The sequence below is a fragment of the Salvelinus sp. IW2-2015 genome, linkage group LG23 (assembly GCF_002910315.2).
Source record: "Salvelinus sp. IW2-2015 linkage group LG23, ASM291031v2, whole genome shotgun sequence".
Classification (NCBI taxonomy): domain Eukaryota; kingdom Metazoa; phylum Chordata; class Actinopteri; order Salmoniformes; family Salmonidae; genus Salvelinus; species Salvelinus sp. IW2-2015.
The window spans coordinates 33,865,086-33,877,772 of record NC_036863.1 but is presented as its reverse complement, the minus strand read 5'-3'; the positions used below and the strand labels follow the sequence as shown (position 1 = coordinate 33,877,772).

Below are 12,687 nucleotides of genomic sequence, written 5' to 3'. Positions count from 1 at the left end.
CCCATCTCTCCTCCCTCTCTCTGCATTAACATGACTCCATTCCAAATTTACATGACAAATCTGCTCATGACAAAACACAACTACATGCACGTTTCCATTTGCAGGTTTTGCTGCAAGCGCACGTGTGTGCGCGCTCATTTTCGGATGCTGGTTGCTAGAGAAATGTCAGATTGTGTGTGTTACAGTCTGTGTTACAGTAAATGTGGAAAATGTATCATGTGTTTTTTTATTTTTTTTATAGAAAAATAGGAAAATAACAGATGTATCCATTTCGCAGTAAATCTATAGTTTTTACTATAATTGTTTACTATAACATATCAAGTTGATGATTCCCAGTTTTCCACATTGGCAGTAAGTCTATAGTTTCCTATTTTTAAGTGTCACAGTTGAATGTGTCCATTCACAATGATGGTCCATCCATTCAGCAGTAGCCATGGCAACAACAAACAAAAAACATTATATCCCCATAGACTCCCTGGTTCACCAAAGCTGTATGAAGAGGACATACACACATCTTGATATACTAATTTCATTCACTGATGGACATCTGTCTCCTGTTTGTATGGTGGCTGGATAGTAACTACTTGCACAAATATCTCAGTGGGCCTATGTCCCTCCACCCTCCCTCTCCCTCTSCTGTGGAATCTTAATGAACCCAGGCCCAGCCCGGTGGCACACAGGCCCTGCGTCTGCCTGTCAAGGTGACTGCAATGCTTGCTGGGGCCGCGGGCTGCCCTGACAGCTTTAGGAGAGCGCCCAGGATTTGTAGCCAGGGACATAACCATTAATGGTAATAAAGAAAGTAAATGATGGCCGAAGAGGTGAGAGCTGAGAGTGAGCAACGAGCGCCTCTCTGTGTTTTACTGAGCTGTGTCCCCTGCGCGGCCGCCCGCCCTTGTGTGTGTGTGTGTGTGGCGGGAGAGGGGAGGTTAATGGGTCCGGCAGGTCACAGGAGCAGTTTGGACGCCAAAATGAGTTCAGTGGCCTCCATGCCATCCTTCATTAGCCTCTCACACCAGGAGAGACGCACAATAAACCAATATACACACACTCATACAGGCAGTCTCGTACACGTGCTATTCAGTGTGTGTGTGTGTGTGTGTGTGTGTGTGTGTGTGTGTGTGTGTGTGTGTGTGTGTGAGAGAGAGAATGTGTGTGTGTGAGAGAGCGCGTGTGTGTGAGAGAGAGGGAGCGTGCATGTGTGTGCGCGCTTGTCTTTCTATGTGTGTGGGGGCTCATAAACAGGCTGTGAGGCAGTGTGCAGTGCAGGCGGGCAGCTCTTTGTCATGGCTCCTGTCGATAGTGTGGGTGGATAGAGTGTCAGCGAGGACAAATCTCCGGTATTAATTCACTCTGGAGGTTACCAATAACGCGGCCGCCTGGGAGAACGCCAGGTGCCCGTGGCGCCCAGTGAACGCCGTGATAGTGATCCCTGGCCACCGATCGACAGTATTGACGAGGCCATGGTGCGGTGAGGAGCAGCAGGGTCCCTGTCACCTGGGGGATAGGTCTGTGTCTGTGTGGGGGATCCTATTGATCCACAGCCCCGGGGACACCACCCTCCATCCCCAGCCTCAGCGGGTTTAGATCGTCCCTGTAGGGAGAAGAATGGGTGTCACAACATAAAATAGCCATTACCTACCCATGCCTAATGTGTAAATATTGTTGGTGGTCTCTCAGCTTGTAGTTTGTAGGGAAATTGGCTAACATGGTTTGGTTTGACACATGACTATGGAAGAAATCACGAATGGTAAACAGAATGTGACATCAACCCCATCTTATTTCTCGTAGGTGCTGGGTAGAGAGGTGTACACCTCCAACAACCAGCTGGGTGGGATTCAGATCATGCACAACAACGGTGTGACCCACAGCACTGTGTGTGATGACTTTGAGGGAGTCCACATGCTGCTGCACTGGCTCTCCTACATGCCCAAGGTAACCATCTGCTCTTATCAGCATTTAACCCATTGTCCATCCATTTAGGCTCGTCTAATGCACATGTACCTTTACYCTGTCAGCTTTTCAGTGAAGCTGGGTTAAATTCATAGTTGATGTTTACACCCCCTTCTCCCCCAGGACCGATCTAGTCCTGTGCCCATCATCAATGCCAAGGACCCCATAGACCGGCTGGTGGAGTTTATTCCCACCAAGGCCCCCTATGACCCCCGCTGGATGCTGGCAGGACGCCCCAGCCAGAGTGAGTACCCTCCTTCCTTCCTCTCTGAGATGAACATTTACAGCACTACACAAACCACAACTACTTTTCCCTTGCCACACTCATCACTTCAATCGCTGTGCAATAAAGGATCTTCATAATTCTCTCCTATCATCATAATAATCACTCACTTGTAGTCGTATTCATCCCCTCCTCCAGTCACACTAGTGCTGAAACGGCAGCTCTTCACACTTTAGTCTGAGTGTCATTTAAAGGTTGGCCTGCGATTTGTGCTATGATCATTTCAGGCAGATCTCCCAGAGGTCAGGGGTTAAACTAATTCCTGTTTGTTAGAGAGGGTTATAGGCTCTCCAGACAATGTGAGAGACACGGTGAACCCTGGGCAGCATTCTAGCTGGGTGGATGAAGAGAGAGATAGCAGGGGAATGGATGGCTCATGTTATACATGCAGGGTCAGGCCTGAGCAGATTCCATATCAGTGTAATTACAACTTTGGGCAGGGGGAGAGATTGGGGCCGGCAGGGCGTGCGGTGTGGGGGGGAGACCGGTCTTTAGTTGTGATGAGTGGGGAGGCTTAATTGAATGGTAACCTCTTAGACTAGCCCTGTCTCGCTCACTCTGCCAGGAGCAGGAGAGCTGAGCTAGGCTCTTTACAGCCTCATCCGTCATGGGACCTGACAAGATTAGAGATTTCTGTTTAAAAATAAAAAACACTGTTTTTGCTTTCATGGATATGACAGGAGTAGAATCTGGAGGGGGAAAACTTTTTTCTGCCACGTAACGGAATGTTTTATTTCTTATTTACAAATGTTTACTTTGTAATAATAAATTATTTAAGCTCCATCTCCTCTCTCTCTCTCTCTCTCTCTCTCGCTCTCTCTCTCTCTCTCTGCAGCTCCAAAGGGCCCGTGGCAGAGTGGGTTCTTTGACCATGGCTCGTTCTCAGAGATCATGCAGCCGTGGGCTCAAAGTGTGGTGGTGGGCAGAGCCAGGTAAGGAACCACATCACTCCACTGTTTTTAAGCAATATAGACACACTATTGTCCTTTGATAAACATACCACGGGCCTCAGGTATAACTGGTACGTAAATGTCACACTGAATATTTGCATGCACCATTTTTGAAAATAAATCTTGCGTATAGAAATATTGAGATATATAAACTTGGCGCACGCCGTACATACGTGTGATTCCCATTATAAATCAGATCTGTCATAAAACTGCATGCGTGAATGAGCGTTATAACTCCGCCATGCACATTTTATGGTGACAATAATGCCCTTTATTTGCTGTATAATTTGGAACTATTGGCATTAAACCACTTCAGTTAAAAATATATATAATTTGATCACATTTCTGTAGAGGTGTGGGCAGAATGTTTGAATCTTTTACAGTGACTTTTTCAAACTAAACATACATGCTACCTATAGCGAGTGCCAAGCACTTGATTAATTGTATGTTCTAAACTATTTAGCCCTGCAACTCCCCAATGGGCTCGGGAGAGGCGAAGGTCGAGTCACGCGTCCTTCAAAACATGACCCGCCAAACCGCGCTACTTAACACCCGTCTGCTTAACCCGGAAGCTGCACCAATGTGTCGGAGGGAACTCCGTTCAACTGACAACCGAAGTCAGCCTGCAGGCGCCCGGCCTGCTACAAGGAGTCGCTAGAGCGTGATGAGCCAAGTAAAGCTCCCCCGGCCAAACACTCCCCTAACCCGGACGACGCTGGGCCAATTGTGCGCCGCCCTATGGGACTGCCGGTTATGACACAGCCCAGGTCTGTAGGGATGCCTCAAGCACTGCGAAGCAGTGCCTTAGACCGCTGCGCCACTCGAGAGGCCCCTTTGGCAGTAACTTATGCTGTATTTGACGGACTGTGACAGCTTCTGAAATACAAAAGACTATGTCAAACTATGTCTAGGCTACTCATAAAATGTACAGTAGGTTACCAACAGTAGTAGCATGGAATGGCATACAGCAAAACCTGAAATACATAGCCTATCTGTTAACTTGGCTACTAGGCCCAATTTAGATGAGAGATACATATGGGATAGTTTGTTGTATGGCTACTTCAAGATTTGAACCCATCACGGCCAGAAAAGGTGAGGAATTTATTCTGCATTGGTTCTGAAAATAAATAGGAATAGATTCCTATGTCAAATTATTTTCGCTCTTCTCACTAACAGTAAATGGCCGCATCTTGTTTTTATGAATAGGCTTATCATATTCATTTGCACAAAATACTTGCCTGCCTGCTTGAAATATAATACTTCAACCACTAGCAAATGTACGTACGCATGGTGTAAAGTCTGCGTGGAGGAAAGGACATTCTCACGCCAAGTTTTGTTTTTATAAAATGGCAACTTTTGCGGGAAAGATGGCGCACGCATGTTTTGGGGTATATTTGTACATGTGCAATGTTTATAAATGAGGCTCCAGACCATTACCAAGTCTATCTCACAAGGGTCATCTTGGTCACAACATCATTTGTTTAGAATGTATGTCGTTCTAGAACAGGATGTTGTGTGAGCCGTGCAGGAAATAAGTTACATGGTCTATCTGATCATTCCACTGTCTAGAAAATAATGTGGTCATGCAAGTCCATCTACATTTTCCAGTACTGAAACCCCTCCTGCCTGATATCTGATTTGAGAGTTTTGGGTGAAATGCGGAAGACACATTTCAGTTGAATGCATTCAGTTGTACATCTTACTAGGTATCCCCCTTTCACATAGCTAGCACACCCATCTTAACCCCACACATTGACCTGTCTGACCTCTAACGCCTGACCAATCAGCCCTCAGGGGTGCATAGTTGTGTGTCCTGATGTGACCCTCTGCTCTCTCACAGGCTTGGTGGCATACCTACTGGAGTGGTTGCTGTGGAAACCAGATCAGTGGAGCTGGCAATCCCAGCCGATCCAGCAAACCTGGACTCTGAAGCCAAGGTAAGTTCCTCCTAATATACACTGGCCTGTGTCCCAAATACAGTTATACTCACATAAAGACGCACAGAAACGCATGATCCCTAGTAACCCTTTGTGTCCTGCTCTCAGATCATCCAGCAGGCAGGCCAGGTGTGGTTCCCTGACTCTGCGTTTAAGACAGCACAGGCCATCAAGGACCTGAACCGCGAGGGCCTCCCTCTCATGGTGTTCGCCAACTGGAGGGGCTTCTCTGGAGGCATGAAAGGTACCAGAGAATGGATGTTTATATATCTGTCAGTTATACCGGCAGGTGTGGGTTTTCAGTCTCATATCAAATTCCTCTCCTGTGCCTCTGTCAGACATGTATGACCAGGTGCTGAAGTTTGGAGCCTACATCGTGGATGGGCTGAGAGAGTACCGCCAGCCTGTTCTGGTGTACATCCCTCCCCAGGCAGAGTTGAGAGGGGGGTCCTGGGTGGTCATAGACCCCACCATCAACCCCCGCCACATGGAGATGTACGCTGACAAAGACAGTCGGTAAGTTTGACTTCCATCCACTAACCATAACCCCTCTCGGCAGCATGCCAAAGACAGAAGTCACTGTTTAGACACTCGACCAATGCACGGTTTGATGTAGGCTCTGATCAGTGACATTATGATGTCAAATGTAGAGCCTCGGACATCTTGATGAATCCCTCTCTTCTCTGCTCCACAGTGGTGGAGTGTTGGAGCCAGAGGGGACGGTAGAGATCAAGTTCAGGAAGAAGGACCTGGTGAAGACCATGAGGAGGGTGGACCCGGTCTACATGGGCCTGGCAGAGAGACTGGGTCTGAATCCTAGAGCTTTATTCATACTTTCTCACATTCCCTCTGTCTCTTTATGCAGTTCTCTCTCTGTGCTCTCCACTATCCCATTTGCTGTGCTCTTTCTCCTTCTCTCCCTCTGTATCCCTCTCTGTGAGTGAGGAATGATATTATCTAGCGGGGCACGTGTGCGTGCGTGTGCTGTAATTCCCTGTCACTCTTGTTCTTTATCTGAGGGTGATCGTATCGTCCCTGCTCTGTCCCCTGGGGAGATGTGTCAATCACAGCAGGGCCAGATCAATCAGCAGGGCCTGCTGTCTCCCTCCCCGCCCTGTCCTCCTACCTAACCCGGCCTATTGATTTTCCTCTGGGCTCACAGGAGCACCATGGAGCCATAGAGCTATGGGCCAGCGCCGGGCCTCTAGGGGCTGTGGTGGGGAGGCTGACCGATTTGGCTCTGACAGAAATCAATCTCTGCTGACAGGCAGCACAGCAGCCAGGGATTCTGGAGAACACTGAACCACAACAGACAGTGATACTGAGAGCTGAGCCGAGCCGAGCCTGCGCTGTACAGTCATAAAGAACCCATGCTGAGCAAATGGGAGGGAATGTATCTTACCTACCTCCTGAACAATTTCACATAGAACCAACATAATGCTCATGCTAATGGTACCGCTTGCCTTGGGGTAGCAGAACAGTCCAGCCACCCGAGTCATAGACTGTTCTCTCTGCTACCGCACGGCAAGCGGTACCGGAGTGCCAAGTCTAGGTCCAAGAGGCTTCTAAACAGCTTCTACCCCCAAGCCATAAGACTCCTGAACATCTAGTCAAATGGCTACCCAGGCTATTTCCCTCTCCACACCACTGTTACTCTCTGTTGTCATCTATGCATAGTCACTTTAATAACTCTACCTTCATGTACATACTACCTCAACTAACCGGTGCCCCAGTACATTGACTCTGTACCGGTACCCCCTGTATATAGTCTCACTATTGTTATTTTACTGCTGCTCTTTAATTACTTTTTACTTTTATCTCTTATTAGTATCCATATTTTTTCTTAAACTGCATTGTAGGTTAGGGGCTCGATTTGATTTGAGTAGCTGCTTCCCCAAACAATCCCGCTGTCATACAGAACAGATACAGTGATAAAAGGAGGTGGAGCCCATCCCAAATGCTCACGCTGTCACATTGACACAATGTCCTTGGAATGTTCTCGGTATGCAGCCTGCTTGCATCAGACCTCACTGAATAATCTTTGGTTTGTGTTGTAACCCTCCTGGCCATGTCTCCTTCTCCAGGTACCCCGGAGCTGGGCCTGCCAGAGAGGAAGGAGCTGGAGACCAAACTGAAGGAGCGGGAGGAGTTCCTGTTACCCATCTACCACCAGGTGGCCGTGCAGTTCGCCGACCTCCACGACACCCCGGGACGCATGCAGGAGAAGGGCGTCATCACGGTGAGACGACACGCTCACGTTGAACATGATCAGAACACGGATTGTCAAATGAAATCGCATTTTATTGGTCGCATACACGTTTAGCCGATGTTATTGCAGGAGTAGCGAAATGCTTGTGGTTCCTAGCTCCAACAGTGCTGTAATATCTAACAATGCACACAAATCTAAAAGTAAAATTATGGAATTTAGAAATATAAGGCCTCATCGACTTGTTTGGAGGCTTCCTCTGCTGTCTCCTGAAGTCCAAGTCAGCTCCTTCATTTTGGTGATGTTGAGGGAGGTTATTTCCCTGGCACCACTCCGCCAGGGCCCTCACCTCCTCCCTGTAGGCTCTCGTCATTGTTGGTAATCAGGCCTACCACTGTTGTGTCGTCTGCAAACTTGCTGATTGAGTTGGAGGCGTGCTCGGCCATGCAGTCATGGGTGAACAGGGAGTACGGGAGGGGGCTGAGCACGCACCCTTGTGGGGTCCCTGTGTTGAGGATCAGCGTAGCGGAGGTGTTGTTGCCTACCTTTACCACCTGGGGGCGGCCTGTCAGGAAMWCCAGGACCCAGTTGCACAGGGAGGGGTTCAGACCCAGGGCCCTGAGCTTAATGATGAGCTTGGAGGGTACTATGGTGTTGAAGGCTGAGCGGTAGTCAATGAACAGCAGTCTTACATAGGTATTCCTCTTGTCCAGATGGGATAGGGCAGTGCGATGGTTATTGTATCAGAACTGTATTGAAATGAAGGTCGCATAGCTATATGTGAAGAAATATTACATAAAAAATTGCTTTTTATGGTGTCTCATTCCAATACACAGAACTGTATCTATGCGGTATGTGAGTAACCAAGCCTATGTTACCTACAATGCAGTAGACTTGTGCAGTCGATGACATGCCTAGGGAATATAGTGTTCAGTAGATGCCTAGGGAAAAGAGTGTTCCAATCTCTCTCAGGCTGTGAGACGTGTCTTTATAATTACCTGCTGATGACCCGGCCCATCACCTCAGCAAGCACAGAACAGCCCCAGGCAGGATTCCAAGCTCTCTCCATCACACACACACGTACGCACAATGGGTTCATGAGAGGAAGGCTGCTAGGGCATTTCTGTATACTGAAGTATCTCTATAATAGATGACAATCTCAGTTGCTCTCAAGATGCCTGCAAATGCAACAGCACAATTATCAGTGATAGATGCCTGCAAATGCAACCGCACAAGAATCTGATTGACAGCCACACAGGTGCTCAGTAGAATACCAAGGACAGATTACTTCTCTGGAGACTCTCCTGCACTCAGAAGTTCTCATATCATGACGTACAAAGATATTCTCTTCAGTTCAAAATCTGTTTAGTTATGTAAATTGAGTCATGTCATATTTTTMMGGGGGGGGGGCAATAATTACACAATATTAGATTATATTTACATTTTCTAATATCAGTCAGCCAGTATTGCTTGTCGGTGAGATATCTCATCTCTGAAGCTGTGCTGTGTGTGTGTGTGGTTTCTCAGGATATCCTGGAGTGGCGGACATCACGTCACTTCTTCTACTGGCGTCTGAGGCGTCTGCTGCTGGAGGACACGGTCAAGAGGAAGATCCAGGTGGCCAACAGCGAGCTGACCAATGGACAGATCCAGGCCATGCTGAGACGCTGGTTCGTAGAGGCTGAGGGGACCGTCAAGGTGACTGTCCACTACCTGCTCCTCCACTTTCCTCAAACCAGCCCTCCACAGCACAGAGACACTGACCGTCACTGTCAACTAGAGGCTGCAGATTCATGAGATTATACATCTATACCTTCCTTCAGTCTGGTTTTAGTCAGAAAACAATGTATAATAATCAGGTCAATTTCCAACCAGAAGTTGTAGTGTCTCGGTTATGGCTAGGTAGAAATAACTATAGGTGATAGAAAATATGTCCCTCAGCCCAGACTGCTGCCTTCAGGGGTGACTAGAAAAAGCCCAGCTCCTGAGGTAGACTGAGAGTATATCTTTAGAAGCGGCCGTCTTGTTAGCTAATACATTACCCCAATCAGGGCCGGCTATCTTAAGCTACAATTAATCTGAGCCCTGGCACGTGCAGATAGGAGAGCCACGCGCTGTTTCTTAATTAAAAGCAAACGGATTAAAAATGATTAATAAGGGCATTAAATGTTCTTGCGGACTACAAGCAGGAGAGCTCTTAAAACAGCGTGAGGCCATTACCGCCCTCCCAATCTGCCTAAGCCCCCGTCTGCCTTTGTTTGGGATCAGAGACTGGCTGCCCTCATGAATATGGATTTCTCAATCAGGTCCAGTCAAAAAGGCATCAGGGACCTACTTTGTAGCTCTCGCACTTTCACTTCTGATAGGAAAATGTCGTTTCATTTTTTCCCCCCACTCATTCGGACAAGCAAGGTTATGAGAAAATGATTGTAGTGCTCTACTGCCCGAAACAAACATGAGTTCAGATGTGGGTTTTTCCACTGATATGGATAAACCTTAGCCCCAAAAAAGAATGTCACTGAGAAGTTGGATTAAATCTTCCTCTCTTCTCTCTCTCTGTGTGTGTGTGTGTGTGTAGGCTTATCTGTGGGACAGCAATGAGGAGGTAGTGGAGTGGCTGGAGAAGCAGCTGAAGGAGGAGGAGGGGGCCAGGTCTGTCATCGACGAGAACATCAAGTACATCCGCAGGGACCACATCCTCAAGCAGATACGCAGGTGAGACAGACCGCTTGTTTAACAGGCATATCCAACCTGATCTTCGGGATTTGACGTAATTGGACAAATGTTGATTTTTGACCCATTAATTGTTTTTTTAAGCGCTGTTTCCATTTAGTAAGTACTCTCCCTGCTTGCTAGGAAAATGGAGAACTGCCGTGGCATGTCACTGGAAACCTACCAGCCTTGAGATGGCCGGTATAAGTCTACTCAAAGCCTTGTATAGTACCATATGTTTATGCAGTGGGATATTTCCTGGTGTCAGGAAAGTGCAATGTCACTGATTCCCACAGAATCTATTTATTCCATGTACAGCCAAGTAAACAAAAGGTTACATCTCCTTAATCTCACTAGGGTTCTCTTCTCTCCTCCTTAGCCTGGTCCAAGCAAACCCTGAGGTTGCCATGGATTCCATTGTGCACATGACGCAGCACATCTCCCCTACACAGCGTGCTGAGGTGATCCGCATCCTGTCCACCATGGATGCCGCCCCGGCCGCCACCTAGAGGGCCTCCTCTCCCCAGCCTGGCCCCACTGTCTCAGGTGCAGTGGAACTGTGCCAGAAACTGGGGCTGGAGGAGCCAACATGGCAGCCCGCGGAGGCTGTGCTGTTACTGATGATAAATGTTGTCAATGATCCTGGAGGGAGGGGGGAGAGCTGAGACACAGGGCAATGGTTTTATTTATACGTCTGATGTCCAGGGTAATGCATTTATACGTCTTACAGAATGTGTTAGTTGTGATATCTATGTAAGTGCAAAAATGATAGACAAAGCCAAGACCAGAAACTATATAACTAGCATGAATGACGACAAGCTTGGGGACCACACAATTGGCCAAGGTGGAAGCAGCTCTTCATTTGCGATCATAATGAGCCTCTGTCCTATTGGACAGGAAAACATGCATTGAGTTTGAGTGTTTTGATGGCGATCTTGACAATAAAATTGCAGCAGATTGTTGGGAGGGTTTGAGGGTGGAGGGTTTACACACCTTTGCACGGCGCACTTAATTACTGATTAAACCCAGGGTAGGAGGTGGAGCGTGGCATTGTGATGGGGATAGCGTGTCGTTCTGCCCTGGGCCTGGAGAGAAGAGCCCAGCAGGAGGCAAGAAGAGGGCCCTATTCAGACCCAACCACCCCACACTGGCCCTGGGGTGAGCCATTGGGCAGGCAGGCACACACTGATGTGGGTAGAATAGCAGCTGTCACCACCTCTCTGAATGCACCTTACTGTTCTATTACTTACATTAGGCTTCAGTTCAGCACAGCTTTTTCTATAGTATACTAGAAGACTGACACAAAAGCAAACACTAATGGTAATTGGTGCCATAATGGTTGAGAATTCCATTTTTCCCTCCCATGGGGTATATTTTTTAAGAAAATATGTAAAACATTTAGGTGACTAATTTATTAAATGGCAATCATGTTAGAGAACACTAGAATTATACATTCAGTATTACAAAAGGTGTGCTTTTAAAATGTTCTGTAAATTTGTTTATTTTGAAGTTACTTTTTAATTTGTGACGTACTTTACATATTGACTTTCCAAGGAGAAAATGGGTCGTCACTAGTTAGCATGGCTAAAACCTTTCCTGTTTTAACCACATGCCTAACCTTAAAGACCAAAAAGCTACGATATAGCCATTTTAACTTTGTCTGTGGTAACTAGTGACWCAGAAAATGATAGTATTGTGTAAACTTGGTTATGCTCATTGAGGAACAGTGATAGATCCTGGATACTGTAGTTTCTTTATGGCAAAGTGATGGTGGCCTAGCTGCTGGAGAGCCTCAAATTTAACATAATATTTGATTCAATGTAAGGTAAAAATTGTATTTTGCCTAGATGAGAGGAAATGTAGGATGACTTCATGCACAGTGCTAGTCTTAAGTTCTATTTGTCTATTGCTGGTAGTCCTGTTACTAATGAGGTGATTGGTTGAATGAGAAAGGTGAATGTGTTTACTGTAGTGAACTCGAATTACCTCAGTTCAAAATTAATAAAATAAAGCTTACCTGGTTTGACAGATTTGTTTTGCTTTTTCAAGCGGAATGAAACGCGGCAAAAGCAAGATTGAGTTGGCATTTCAAACTCAACTGGAGTCACATTGCATTATTACAAAATGATTTACCATTAAATGGATCATCCCAGCACTGGAATTCTGCCAAATGCAGTGAGGAAAAAGTATACTTGGAGAGACATTTTACTGACTACTCCGAAATGATATTCTCTTCTCATGCATCAACCCACAGATGATCAGTGGCACTTTTTTTTTTCAAACTTCAACAGTCTTAAAAGAGATGAGACAGATCAAACAAATAGTGAGGGATCCATCTCATCCCTTTTGTTTTTTCCCCCCCCGTCTCACTTTCATATCGTCCCCTTGGCTCCGTCAACTCTATTACCATCCTACCAACAAATATGTAAGACAAATTGAGTTGCATACACCCAATACCCATCACAATTATGGGAGGCCCAATAAGAAAATGAGTCATTCGGTGGTATAATTGGAAATGTGCCTTGCCTGGTCTCTCCGGTCTCCCAGAGGGCTTTGCTCATTTGTGGAGGCACGCTAGGCTGGCTAATTCCAGCACTAATCACTGACAAACTGCAGCATCAGGCCCTTCCTACTCCTACTGGAGCA

General features: G+C 46.8%; 1 protein-coding gene across 11 annotated transcripts in view; it reads left to right on the top strand.

The window, feature by feature from the left end:
- The window catches only part of LOC111950119 (acetyl-CoA carboxylase), a 44,400-nt gene extending 33,582 nt beyond the window's left edge, over positions 1–10,818 (top strand). For all 11 annotated transcript variants that reach the window (XM_023967490.2, XM_023967497.2, XM_023967498.2 and 8 more), the window contains 11 exons: positions 1,792–1,935; positions 2,077–2,197; positions 3,072–3,168; positions 5,027–5,123; positions 5,232–5,367; positions 5,462–5,639; positions 5,818–5,930; positions 7,208–7,362; positions 8,857–9,027; positions 9,908–10,044; positions 10,421–10,818. In XM_023967490.2, the coding sequence (XP_023823258.1) occupies positions 1,792–1,935; positions 2,077–2,197; positions 3,072–3,168; positions 5,027–5,123; positions 5,232–5,367; positions 5,462–5,639; positions 5,818–5,930; positions 7,208–7,362; positions 8,857–9,027; positions 9,908–10,044; positions 10,421–10,550 (1,479 nt within the window). In that variant the 3' untranslated portion in view covers positions 10,551–10,818. The remainder of the gene's footprint in view (positions 1–1,791; positions 1,936–2,076; positions 2,198–3,071; positions 3,169–5,026; positions 5,124–5,231; positions 5,368–5,461; positions 5,640–5,817; positions 5,931–7,207; positions 7,363–8,856; positions 9,028–9,907; positions 10,045–10,420) is intronic.
- The last annotated feature ends 1,869 nt before the right edge of the window (positions 10,819–12,687 follow it).